Source organism: Manacus candei, unplaced genomic scaffold (assembly GCF_025592945.1).
Source record: "Manacus candei isolate 608988 ecotype Guabito, Panama unplaced genomic scaffold, ASM2559294v1 h1tg000047l, whole genome shotgun sequence".
NCBI classification, from domain to species: Eukaryota; Metazoa; Chordata; class Aves; order Passeriformes; family Pipridae; genus Manacus; species Manacus candei.
In genome coordinates, this window is record NW_026138095.1 from 6,933,815 (window position 1) to 6,948,043 (window position 14,229).

The window sequence follows — 14,229 nt, forward strand, 5'->3', positions numbered from 1 at the left end:
CCAGGAGCTTGTGGCTTCAAAATGTGGTTTTATACCCAGACAAGGCAAATGTGAATTTGGTTACTTTTGGGCCTCCTACCCCAAAGAGCAACAGTCAACCATCAGTGCTACGTGTTATCAGGCAAGAATTTTGCCTTTGAAATCCACCTATATACAGAACTCAGAGATAGCAGTTTTAAGCTTCTTTTCTCCTTGCAGAATTAGGACATTCCCTGTGGAAGGGCCACTCTGAAACATACTCCAAAATTCCTGTCTGGTCACACACCTGGATTTCTTTCTAGGGAAGAAACTAGAGAAAGGGAGAGAGGCAGAGGAGGAAGATGGTAAGGAGAGCCTGTTTTGGCCCAACTCTGACATCAGACTTGGGACTCAGCCAGGGTACAGTCCCAGATCTCACAGCACAGACAAGCATTAGCTGTCTGCCTGCACAGTCAGTGAACTCTGTGTCTCATCCTGTACAATAGATAAACTACCCAACAGATGAGCTGACACTTTCTGACAACAGCTTGAGCATTGACTTTATCCAGATTTTGGTACCCACAGAGAAGCTTTACTTCTCCAATGTGTGAAGCACCAGCTGCCTCATCCTCTCCCCTCAAAAAATGCCTGAAAAACCAGCACTCCCAGGAATAAAAGTTACTATGGACTCTGTCAGACACTAGTGAGTACAAAGGCATGCCAGCCTGATATAAGTCCCCCCAAAAAGGCAGGGGAGTTTCAAAGCAGAACAGAAGAAAGCTGAGGAAAGATGTTTACACATGGCCAGATTTAGGTGGTGTGCTGCATGTATTGAGAGGCACAGAAGTGTTGAATCCACAGCTAAGCCTCACCAAATTCTGCAAAGGGTATTAAAAATCATCCTGAGCTACATCTTTGGTAGGGATGGGTCCAGCTGCAGGACAGGGCAAGCACAGAGTTGTAAAGAGGTTGCCTGTGGGTTGCACTCACTGCTTTGGTTTGTTTTGGCAGCAGCAGAGAAGCCAGCACCGTACACCAACGTGATCATGCCCAGTCTCTTCAGCATCATCTGCTTCCTGGGCATTGTGGGGAACCTCATTGTCATCTACACTATTGTTAAGAAGAAGAAGCTGAGATGCAAACAGACCGTGCCCGACATTTTCATCTTCAACCTCTCCATTGTGGACCTCCTCTTCCTCTTGGGCATGCCCTTCCTCATCCACCAGCTCCTAGGCAATGGCTCATGGTACTTTGGAGCTCCCCTGTGCACCATCATCACCGCCCTGGACACGAACAGCCAGATCACCAGCACCAACATCCTCACAGTGATGACACTGGATCGTTACCTGGCAACTGTTTACCCCCTAAAATCTACCTACATCCGGACCCCGTGTGTGGCAGCTCTCGTTATCTGCTTGGTGTGGCTCCTCTCCTTCCTGACCATCATTCCCGTGTGGATGTACGCCGGTCTTATGCCTCTGGAGGATGGGACCGTCCGCTGTGCCCTCTTGCTTCCCAACCCAGAGACTGATATCTACTGGTTCACCCTCTATCAGTTCATGCTGGCCTTTGCTGTGCCCTTGATCATCATCTGTGTGGTGTATTTTAAGATCCTCCAGCACATGGCCACCACCGTGGTCCCACTGCCCCAGAGGAGTCTCCGGGTACGCACGAAGAGGGTGACCCGCATGGCAGTTGCCATCTGCTCCGCCTTTTTTATTTGCTGGGCTCCCTTCTACATCCTCCAGCTGGTTCACCTTGGCATTGACACACCATCCATGGCCTTCTTTTATGCCTACAACTTTGCCATTAGCTTGGGCTACGCCAACAGTTGCCTCAACCCCTTCCTCTACATTGCCCTCAGCGAGACCTTCAAGCGCCAGTTCTTGGTGGCCATCCGCCCTGCCAAAGAGCCCTGTCGCAACAGCAGCTCTGCCAACAACAACAGCATGACAGAGGCCAGTGTGTGTCTGAAACTGGCACCAGAATCCACCCAGCAGACTCAGTTTCTGGAGGAGTTTTCCCCACGGTCAGTGCCGGTGACGGTGGCTGTTCACTAGGGCACTCTGAAGTGCCCACAGCAGAAAGACTTCAGGTCTGTGGGTGGATGGAGAAGCAGCAGCTTCAGGCAGGCTTTTGGAGAAGCATATGGACTACAAATTTCCACCTCCAAGAGCCCTTTTTCATTGCAGGGCTCTGCTCCTACACTGCTCCCAGCCTATAAGATGTTGTGTACTGCTGCTTCTTTAACTGTGCATGGGAGAACTCTGTCACCACGGGCCCCTGAAGAGGATGAATGGAAAAGAGATAAAGGACAAAGAGGATTTCCAAGGGGAATATTCATGCTGAAAGAGTAAAACCCCTATCAACACTGCCCAATGATGCCTCTTGGCCCCACTGGGGTTCCTAAGCAGCTTGTCAATAGAGCTTCTTCATTCAAAACTCGAGCCTTCGAATCATAATGCCATATATTTATAAGAAATCTGCAAACTTTGATGGCTCTGCTGATATCCCAGAAGCACACAGCAGAGAAAGATCTTGGGGCCAGAAGTCTCACCCAGACTTGGCCTTTCAGTCCAGTTCTGTCTGCCTCCAGTGGGCTTTATTGTTTGGTGAGCAAGACACCTTCAGGAATTGGTTCATTTTGATGCTAATTCTAAATATTTCAAGCAAAATCAGGCAGATAATATTCACACTGCTTCAAGGGACTGCGAAAAATTCTCAAAACTACCGCTGCTAACACCAGCTTTGTGGCTTTTCATGCCAATGAGCAGATTTTCACAGTGCTAGTTCCTCATGCTGCTCTTGTGCCTCACAGTCTGCATGGCCTTTGGGGAACCCCAGGCAGAGGGTTTTAAACAGGACTGAAAAACACAATGTGCAGAGCTCTGCAGAGCGAGGAGCTGTGAAAGAGCAGCTCAGGGAAAACAGAGTTGCTTATGCAGCTTCCTCAAAATAACAAATGCTTCACACAAAGCTAAGAGAGGGAAAATTAAATGTCTGTGTGTTGTATATGCAGCTTTAACAGTCGGAGGTTAGGAAATAACTTTGCTCATTATAAAGACTAGAGAAAAGACAGCACAGATCAGCTAAAAGCAGGGATTACACCAACAGCCTGTGCTGGGCTCCACAGGGACACACATTGTTCAACACTTTGTCAAACATGAAGGAACTGGTTACTGTAGATGGATTTACTATAAAGAATTAAAGACATCAAACAGCTCAAAGGCATTTGTTACCGTGCTTATGGTCTCACGGCAGCAGCCACCCACGATATACCCAGAACAGAAACTCAGCCTTACACAGCAAAACTGTGTCACCTGCACAGGATTTTCTAAGCCAGGCAGGCACTTACAGGTGCACCCAGTGCACACACACATCACACTTGCAGGTGTTTTAAAGTACAGCCAATACTTCAGCCTATACCCTGTAGAGAACACGCAGCCGTTCACTCACCTCTGGCGATCAAAGCAGGCAGGTGTGCAACACCAGCAAACTTTTGGCATCATCAGGTGCAGCACATTGCTTTTTGATTCACCGAACAGATCTCAGAACAGAGTCTCTGTCTGTGTATTTTCACCCCAGGCTCTGTCAGCCTGTGCCCTCCGTGGTGGCAGCACATCCACACCATGACCGACGGTACCGCGTTGGTTTTTCCCCGGGCAATAAAAGCAGACACATCAGGAACTTTCAAGCTTTATGACCTGAAAATCCTTCCCCTTTTTAACTGCCAGGAATTTTCACCTGCTGTTTTTCATGGAGCTGCTCTGCTCTTTGGTCAGTGCTCTTCCTGAAGGGCTCCGGAGCGAAGGTCGGGGAAGATGTGGGCTGTGCCAGCCAGACCTGCCCTCAGGACAAGAGAAGCTGTTGTGTTACCTTTCTCCCATGAGGAAGTGAAGGGAAGAACTGGCACACTTTGCTGGGAAAGGAGGTGATAAATACTGGGTGGGTTTTTTTCCTCTAATACCAGTCATAAGGAAAGTATGAGTGAAGTGAAAACAGACTGAATTACTGGGGATCTCAGAGAGCAGCACGTTGAAGATATTATCTTATTCACACAGTAAAGATGTTTATGGTTGAACTGGTCTTTTCCCATCTGAAGTGAGTCAGTCTGACCTGGTATAGCCAAGCCACATGCTAAAAACCACAGGGGCACCATGGGCTAACCAGGAAGGGAGGCCAGCACCTGGTGCAGCACTAAAAAGGGGTGTTGAGGGGTAAACCTTTTCCAGATCTCATCACACTGAAGTCAACACACAGTACATGGGCACTTTTCCAAGCTGAAGTCCTTTTAGATATCATCTACATGAGGTAGAAAGCCATGTCAGAGAGACCTGGTCCCAACACCAGGGACAGGGCTTCCCATTTAGCCAGTGCCCCACTAGAGACACCTGCCCCTTCCTACCACCCTGCAAAGGCTCATGGTTTACCTTTCCTCATGTTCCTCCTGCCTGCCCCAAGGTGTTTCCCAGTCCAAACATCTAAATAGTGGCTGTGGGTCCCTCCCTTTCCCTGTACATCCATGAAAACACATCTTGGGGAGACCTGTAGATGAAGTTGGGAAGAGAGGCACAGACAGGAAGCAGACTAGCAAAGAACACAACCAGCATACAGCTTTTTGTCAGCTTCCCAAAATCACCCCAAAGCACAGGGCCTGTCTTTTGAAGGCAAACCTTTTGATCAAACACCTGCAGAAGTGTCACCCTACCTAGGGGGTAAGGTAAGGCCTTCCAGTAGCTAAACAGTCTCTGTGTACCTTGCTGTGACCTGCTTCAAACATCCTACCCCTTCTCCAAATTTTTCAGAGCTGGTTTTGTTTAAGTCTGAGTGTCCATCAACGTTCTGGTTTGTGTTCAGCTTTACCTCTTTGTCTCTCTGCAATTTGTATTTATTATGTGACCCCCTGTTTCAGTACCTTGGTTACCAACGGCAGAGCCTGAATAAAAGTCATGGCTAAGTAGGGAAGGACACAGCTACTCACACAAGAATAGGCAGCCCCAAGTGCTGTGAGAGAGGCACTGTGAGAAGGGCAGAGAGATGGGGCAGTGCGTTTCACAGCAACCCTGCTTCCCATACACAGCCCATTGTCTCTCTTGTTCAAACCCAGCTAAATAACCTCCCAAAACAAAGGGTGACAGAAAAACTGTTCCATCTAGTTGTTCAGATCAGCAGCTCACTAAGCTCCACGAGATGAATTTCCCTCACTCTCTCTGCCAGCTCTTATCCTGTGTGTTCACGAGCTTCCTTGTCAGACAGCGGGAGACAGATGGGTTCACTCTCCACCCCCTCCTCTTCCCCTCCTTGTCCTCAGAGGTGCGACTGAAGCCACATGTCACAGCTCTGCTCCTGATAAACTCCCACAAAGGGGCAGATGGTCCAGTTACTTTTACTCCTACTTCCCCAGCCTGTGACAGAGCCCGCCTTGGCTGGTCATGTCAGGATTCAGTCCCCAGCTCACCCTTCTCGGTTACCCCTTTTCCATTATCCACATCCCTGTGTCCACACAGGCAGTAAATTAAACTCCTGCCTTTCCCTGAGTCACAGCTCTGCCAAGCCAGCCCTAACAGCAAGCTGGAGGTCCCCAGAGCCCAGCTGGGAAGCGAGCTGGTGACATCCTTCCCCGGACACCTTTCTCCACCTGAAGTCTCTGCACAGCTAAACCAGCCTGGGAGAAAACTGCAGCTGTGATGGAGCACAAACGCTGGAGGCTGCAGGGTGGGGAGGAGGGAAAGGTGGGGTGACTCACTGGCCCCTGGGACACAGCCAGAACCTGACTAATCCTGTTTCCTCAATCCTCCTGGGCTGCTAATTGGGTGCATTTCATTCAACAGACTCGGAGGAGCCACGTGGCAGGTACGGATACGCTCCCAGCCCACTCGCTTCTCCTAAGTCCTCCTGCCGGATGCAGGGACCACACAGCAGTGCCCTCCCCGCTCATCGCCCATTAGCAAAGCCACTCAGACAAATCCCCCCATCCCTCCTCCACTGGCTCCATCACTGCTGGGGGAGGGGGCAGCACACAGCAAGGACACCAGCAGCAGAGAAATAAAGGGGGAAGAATGTCTCCTCCAGCAGATGGGGATCCTTCAGAGTCTCCAGAAGACAGATTTTGAAGCTGGATTTACAGGGCAGTGTTTGAGCAGGGAACTCACTGCACCACTGGAGGGAAAACCTTTGCTAAGCGATGTAGACCACAGCTGAGGGAGGGCATGGGAGAGGATACCAGCTCTTAGAGCCTCTGTGCCCTATCCATATCCCATTTGGGAAACAGCTCCTATTATCATATAGGATCGAATAATAATTTCTCTCACAGCATCTTTCTACCAATCCAGTTGTGTTGACTGTGGGAATCACCACTCCTGACCTCCCAGTCTGGCTCATGGGAGAGCAGCAGCACTGGCTTCTCCTGAAGGGTGGAGTTGGGCTTCAACAACTGCAAAGTTAAACTTGAGAAGTGGCTTATTTCAGTGTGAGGCATGATAGGGCACTGAGGGGTGCTTTCATAGGCACTTCTGAACGTGCTGAGGGCAAACATGTTAGAAAAGCCATCAGGGTTGTCACCTCAGTACCTTTCACCATCTCTAAATACTGCTGGAGTAAGGTTCACATACCATGGGGTCCACACTTCACATGAAGCCCTCCTTCACTCCTCCAAAGCCAAGTCACCAGCCTTGCCCTCCCCAAGCACAGCAGCCGAACAGCACAAGCACCACTGAAGGCTCAAGGTTCTGTCCTACAGGCCCACATAGGGTTAGTCCTCTGGAAATGAGAGCCAGGTTCTGCCCATTACACCAGGGCAAGTCTGAGTTCACACCACAGAGGTGAGTGGGTTTTTAGAACAGCAGGGAGCAGGTACTACCCCAGGTACTGACTGCATCATCATCCAGCACTGCATGAGAACAGGAGACCCACAGGGTCTGACTCCACAGAAGTGCCTCTGGGGCAATGATTTTTCTGAGCTTCAGTTAAATAGTGACATGCTCGAGTTTTGGTTTAAGCTTTCAACATTATTTCTTCCACTTAAAACTAAGTTAACAGATGAGTCAGCCTTTCCCTCCAACCTGTGCTCTTCTGTCCCCTGCAGGTTTCCACTTGCAGGGTAGGCAGCCTGAGAGTCAGTGACATCATTTTAATTATTCTGGTGTTTAGTTACTATTAAGCTGCCTTTGCTAAGTCTGAAAGGGCTCTTACCATTATCTTCCTACACATGCTACTGGAAGCACAGCTTGGCAACACCAAGCTGCCATGCCCTGCTCCACCAGTCACTTCAGAGGAGAGGGCAGAGCTCTCCTTAAACAGCCACAGCAAGGATTATTCCTGCTTTATCCAGGAGCAGGAATTCTCACACCCACATGCCGCTCCAGGATGCTGTCCTCTTCCTTTTCTCCCATGGGGCTTGACCACAGAAAGCCAAGCACCAACATTTTTGCACACATTTTGGCATAGAGGGATAGGAATAAGTGCAGTGATGAAAACAGTGAGTGAAGTTATCACTGATGAGAGCTTCTAAAAGCTTGTATTGACTTATTCCCTTAAGAGCTTGGTTCTTGGACGTGGCACCTTCTACAGAAGCCAGGCCCCTCCCACCAAGAAATTGAAACAGGTTATGAAAGGAGCAGACTGTTCACATCAGGCTCTGTCCTCCTTCCTGCCTGCTCATAAAATAGGACTTTGGATATCATCTTACACAAAGCATTTTGGGGATTTAATTCCACCACCCACCCCCCCAATTCTTTTGGTTTTTTTTTAAAGGTCATTACAACCTCCTAGACTCCAACTTAGACACCTTCAAGTGCTCTGAACATGTACATTTGTCATGTTTTCAACACAGAAAGTACTTGAGAAGAAAAAGAAAATAGTAAAATGTCACCTCTCAGTATGAGAACAAGTTGCCTGTCCTTTGCTATCATTCAAATCCAGATACTTTTCCTCAGCCAAACGCTGCCACTGAAGAAAGAACACAAACATTTCCTCCCAGGCTGAGACAGGCTGTGCCAAGCCACGGCCCTCAGTCAGTGCTGGGGGGCTCAGGTCTAAGAACAAACACTGGCAGTTCAATGAGAAGGGGCTCATTTGCTGGAATTAACATTCAGCCTTTCTGCAGCATGGGAAACATCGATTGTTTGGTGAGAAATAAATCATGTGCCTTTCTTGGGGGGGATTTTAATGAGACCTCCCCCCTCTTTTTCTGACACTCACAGACTCAGGGTAAAAAAGAAAAAAGCAAAACAACATTCCAGCATCTCCCCATCAACCCTGCACCGTAGTAGCCCAATCAGGCTAATTAGGATGTCTCCTGTGTGCTCAGGGAGGCTTTACCCAGCAAATCCAGCCCCCTGTTCATTATATGGCTGCAGCACAGCTAATTACTCCTGGCTTGAGAGGGAAGGGGAGCAGACCAGCTTTGTATACAGTTGGGAAAAGGGCTGTGCTGAGTACAGTGAGGTCCTGCCTTTCCTTCCTGCCCTACTAGATCTCCTGGTGCTCTGAGAGGATGGAGGAAGAGGTTGAACTGGGTGGTTACTTAGAAGAACCAGAATAAGGACTGACACACCCTGGAAACCCCTTTACTTGTCTTCAAACTCACCCTCACACCTGGAACAACAGTTATTCAGGGAATCTGGCTTGAACAGCCAAACACCAGAACAACCCTCTGAAGGGGTGTGGGCATCCCTTCCAAAATGGGATGGCACCCTACATGTTGCACAGGTACATCCAGGAGGTTAATGCTCATGGGGCAATGACAGCACTGCACACTCCAGGCCACACAAGGCAACGGGCCAGCAGCTCAGGCAGCCTCAGCCCCCTTTTGCTGCTTGGCCACAGGAGGAAATCCAGAGCTTGCTCTCACTCACACCACTGCTTCCTCCAAAATTAATGGCATGGGGTTAGAGAAAAGCCAAGCAAAACAAGGTCTGAGTCATGCCAGAAGCTTCTCCTGTGGCTACCCAAGAGCAGAGCTTGACATCTCAGGGCTCTAATTTCACCACCAAAAGGAGCTGCTAAGAAGGAAAGCTGGCATGTTGCTGTCCTCTACTTCCCAGAGCCTAAAAATTTCAAATGTTTTACAAGAATTAATGACCCAAAGCTTCGATGAAGGCTGGAGACAGGAAAATAACGAAGGCCATGGCAAGTGTAGGCTGTCATCTCAGATAAAATCTACAGTTCTGCTGAGAAAAGCAACTGCTTATCTTGACTGTACTTTAGTACAGGAAAGGAAACAGGAGAGAGTAGTAGGTGGTTCAAGAAAAGACGAAGTCACCAGAAACACTTGCCTGCAGCATCACAAGTGACAGACCAAAGCTGCAGCTCTGAGGATCTGCCACCATCAGGGACCAGGCAGACCAGCTGAGCCTTCGTGTATTAAAGACAGGACATAACCTCCATTTCTCTAATCCCCTCAAATCGCCTCATTGTCCTAATTCTTTAAAATATGCTTATTTCAAAAGCTGCAAAGATCTCAGATACATCCCATGGGCTGGGGGAGATGGCACAGCAGTGGGAGTGTTGCTTCAGATGGGTACAAGACAGGGTAAGTGACATGCAGCTGATTTACAGAATTGCTCCCAGAAAACAGACTCTTGCAGCAGTAACAAGCTGGGATACATTAGATCTGTCAGCTGTGTTTTCCAGGAGTGTTTAATCTCTTCTTTAAAGAGGAACCATCAATACTAATGAACTGCAGTTGTGACAGCTCAGTGCAGAAACCCAAACCTTAAATTCTGTATCAGTGTTCCAGTGTAAAAGAGGCTCAGATAACACTGCTGGAGCTCTGGGTCTTCACAGGAATTCTTCAACCCTTTGGCTACTATCTCAGATGTTACAAGTGTGATGGAAGGCCTTAAAGACAACAGACAGTTTACAAAGTTACTACCCAAGCAGCAGGTCATATTTCAGAACATTTTCCAGCAGCAATCTCTGGAGAAATGAGATTTATCAATAGGAACCCTCCACTGCAGCTCCTGTGGATCAGTTGAACAAAGATATCTCACCAACACTCAGAGCCACACACAAGAAAAACATCCACATCACGTTTCTCCCCTTGCAAGAAGCCTGGGTCATGTCCATCAACTCATTTGCAAAGGAAGCTTTGAAGATTTTGAAATCTTCATTTTGAAAGAAGTGACAATCACAGCTGGAGAAAAACTGCTTTATCTCACCCTCCCATCAAATAGAACAGGGTAACTTCTGAGGATATCAACCAAGTTTGAAGCAAATTCCACAGTTCCTTTAGTCTGCTCCTTCATCACCTCGATAATGAGCTAGGAAAGGGCTGTACTACCCAAACTGGGTTTATCTGTAAACCCTGCACAGAGGGAGGGATACTGACAGTGTGAGGGGACAGGAGCTGGGACCTGGTTATGTAAACTGGACCAAGTGGGCAGTTTTCATCAAATAACTAGAAGTGAGACATCTTTAATGATGTCTCAATGACTGAGGGTGATGATACAGGGAGTGAGATGGTCAGAAATGCAAGGACGCTCTAAGGACTTGGCAAAGAGACCAGTCAGCACTGTTTGTGCCACTCTGGGAGTGGAAATAGCCGGGAGAAACCAACAGCATCACTGGGGAGATTGTTTTAAGCTCCAGAAGGAGCAATGGGCACTGGAGACCAAGACTCAGGCAATTTCAGCACTAAGGGAAGAGTAGCCAAAGGGAAACAATCTTGGTTTTTTATGAAAAAATTTATGGTGTTTGTTCTTTTTAAATATACCACCTCCAGAAGTTAGTTCCTGCTCCTTTCTCCTATGGAGGAAAATAAATTTAAAAAAAAAAATAAAATAAAATCAAGCACACTTTGAGAATAGAATTGTTGAGCTAATTAAAACCAGAGGCAAATTTTACCAAAATCTGTTGCAGTCTTATTTGCCTTGTTAGTAGTTCTGTCAGGACAGTTGTTTCTGGCTGCTTATAACACTTCTGCTCAACTAGCACAGGGGTTTCAGCACCTGTCCAGGCTCCTCTCCCTGGGCATGCCCAGGCCAAGCTGCTGCCAAAACACCCCACACAGCAAAATAAACCCAATGAAGCACAAAGCAGCCTCCGGTGTCAGCAAGGGGATGCTGACAACACATGCATCAAACAGAGCAGTGGAAGGTCCTTCCTGAGCCTGTAAGAGCTCCTGGTCTGCAAGTTTCCATCTCTATTTTCTCCATAACAGATAAAAATATTTTAACTGGTCAGAGCAAACTCGGTGAGATTGTACAGAAATTGGGATGATTTTCAGTCCCAGACTTAGGAAGGGTCTCTGCCCTTGTGCACATCTACCTAAAAACAACTGCCAGGCTTTTTTTGGGCTGAGCCTGAGCCCATTCCAGCAGCCTGCTGAGCAGATCCACACCCAAGGAAAGGGCAGCTGCCTCCCCTGGGCATCCATCACTGGCACACATCTGGCTGTGCCTCTGGCTTTGCACAGGTTTGTTTCCATAACCACCTTTCAGGGTCAGACTGGGACATTTTTTCCAGCAGAGCTTCCTTTTCTTCTGGGGATTTATTATTGATGTTACTATGGTTCCCATCTTCAGCTTCAAAGTAAGCAGCACTGCAGTGTGCAAATTGAGGGAATTTTCCTATTGTGAACTCACAGCACAAAGGGATTCTGGCTCTTTTCATACTATATTGTTATTTATTACTTTTGTGTGGAGGGACGAGTTCTCATCGCGCTACAGAGCCCTCAAATCATCAGCACTTAAAACCCACCAGTCAATAAACCTTTTTTAATTTAAAAGCTGAATGAATTTCAGCTGAATGAAGGACCTGCACAGCTTTTGTCCCTGATGCAACATCAGTTTTAAAAATCAAATCCCAAATCTGATTTTCTGTGAAGTCAGAAACAGACTTCAGCCCATACTGGTGTACAGTAACAGATCCAGAATGGAGCACATTGATACCTTTTGAATGGATTTGCCTGCAGCTGCACTCACACCTTTATTTACTTCCTACAAAATTCTGGGTGAATTTACTCTGCTTGGATAAGCTGGAGCCTGATCTTATTCTTCTAGGTGTGTGCACAAGAACTGTTCACGCACGGCTGAGTCAACATAAGAGAAGGATTAAACGTTGTGTTTTATTATGAGCACAACTGTGCACACGTGGGCCCGTCACACACACTGGCACGGAGCACTTAACAAACCCCAAATGCAGGGCAAACTGCTCTAAATGCAGTGATTATTCACATAGTCACAGATAGGGAGCCTGCACAGGGGAGGCAGATCTGAATAGCTACAGCACAATTATAACCCTGCCATTACGCTGGATAATTTCCTCACAGACATGCCAGACTCCCCCAGCACACGACTCAGCCTTGGAGCCAAAGATCCATAAGCCAATTTACATGGAAAATTAGGAGGTGTCAGAAGACGCAGAACTAGACAGGTCTCAAGGATATTAATTCCTGCTGCCTTAGCCTTGAGCTTTCAACATATCATTAATTTAAGATCGTTGATGTTAGACTGTCATCAATGCTGTGAAAAGAGGGAGTACTTCACTTAGGCAGTTCCTGTGCTGGGTGAAGATAAACCAGCCAAAGACCAGCCTGCATGTGCAGATCAAAGCCCTTCCAGCCCAGCCCACAGCTCACTCCCAGCTCTGCCCTGTCAGCAGGGCTCGCCCCGACCCACGGCACCTCTGCATCACAGACCCCACCTGTGTGTAGCAGGATGACAAATAACATTAAGCTACTTCCACAAAGAGCTGTTCAATTCAAAGTTTACCCAGCACCATCCTCTCCCTGTTTTTTTACTTCCTCTCAAGCTGCCTGAGCAAGGCTGTAGGCACTCAGGGCTGGGATGGGGTTTTGCTCTGGAGCACACCTCCCTCCCTCCTGGCACTGTTAATCAGTTTGATACAGGGGGGTGTAGAGGACACCCAGCACCCCACCAATCTAGTTTACAAATTTGTGATACACCTGCAAGTAATTTGCTCTGGGACAATTGAAGTAGCAGCCAATTAATTTGCAGCTGGGTGCAGTTACATCAATAACAGAGTGGATAAGGGATGCAAACCAGGAGTGCCAGCGAAGAGCAAATTAACCATCCATTTATGCAGAGCAGCACACAGCAATGAGCTGTATCAGTGAGTCATTACAGGAGAGACCAGAGCTTTCTGGTGGATGTGTTACCCAGAAGCTGGGGCTTCACACAAAGCCAGGGCAGAACAGGCCATTCCCATCAGGTTTAACACAGCTGTGAGATGCTGGGGTTTGGTCACACTGCTTCCCACATGCCTCCCGCCCACAGCTGAGGTGCTCCCCAGCCTGGCTCTGCATCCCCAGCCAGTGACATCCTCTGTGCATCCACACAGCAAGCAAGGGCTCTTCTTCCCTGCCTGGGAGGCAGCTCAGCCATGCACTCACCTCACAGTGCCAAGTGTCTCCTGCCCTGCCCAACACAGCAGCCTCTGCACATTTGTTGGCTTTAATACAGACACCTGGGGTTTGTTTTTTTTCCTCCTCTCCTTTCCCCAAGCAGCAAAGGCTGGAAGCCCAGAGGATCATTATGAGTTACTGATGTGTCTGACACAGCAGCTGGATCTCCAGTTCTGGCCTTTGGGGCACAATTGCAGTATCAATACCTGACTTGCTCCAGTTAATGCCTGCAGTGCTGCAGATTCCAAGAATTCAGGAACATCAGACTTGACACCATCTATAACCCAATAACCTGGGCAACATCCTTCCTCCTCAAAGCTCTCCCCCCACAGCACAGGAAAACAGCCTTTCAGGGGCTAGGAGGAAATGTCAGCAAGCTCTCAGCTCTCCAAATCGCTGGAAGGAGCCAGTGAGATCTCTCCCACTCCCTTGCCACCCTATAACCAAGTAATTTTGGGCTCTTTTCCTTGACTATTCATGGGACTTTAACCCTGTGGCAATTCGACTCTGCCACAACAGGGTCAGCATCAATGAGGTGTGTGCTGGGCATGACAAATCTCTCCCCAGGATCACATATAATTTCCTCCACCTCGAGAGGGAAGCTGCCTCTGAAGAACAGAGCAGCAGCAGCTAAAAAATCAAACCAGACAGCTAGACTGGGACTAGGAGCACATGGCCATGCACACTGCTGCTGTAGGCTCTGCTGCTCCAAATGCCTTCACAACTGAATTCACACCCACCTTGTTAATAAGACCTTTTGAGACAGGCCATGAAATTACATTAAATTAAATACCAAGACAGACTACCACGATGGAGACTCTTCCTCCCAGGAGCCTGAATGCACTTTAACTCAAAATTAAGAGGATAGGTGAGGGGAAATGTTGTATTTTCCCATTAACATTTCT

General features: G+C 48.1%; 1 protein-coding gene across 1 annotated transcript; it reads left to right on the top strand.

The window, feature by feature from the left end:
* Positions 1 to 321: 321 nt before the first annotated feature.
* Positions 322 to 3,380, top strand: MCHR1 (melanin concentrating hormone receptor 1). Its single transcript, XM_051797915.1, has one exon. The coding sequence runs from the start codon at positions 759 to 761 to the stop codon at positions 2,016 to 2,018; it is 1,260 nt and encodes a 419-aa protein (XP_051653875.1). The 5' UTR covers positions 322 to 758; the 3' UTR covers positions 2,019 to 3,380.
* The last annotated feature ends 10,849 nt before the right edge of the window (positions 3,381 to 14,229 follow it).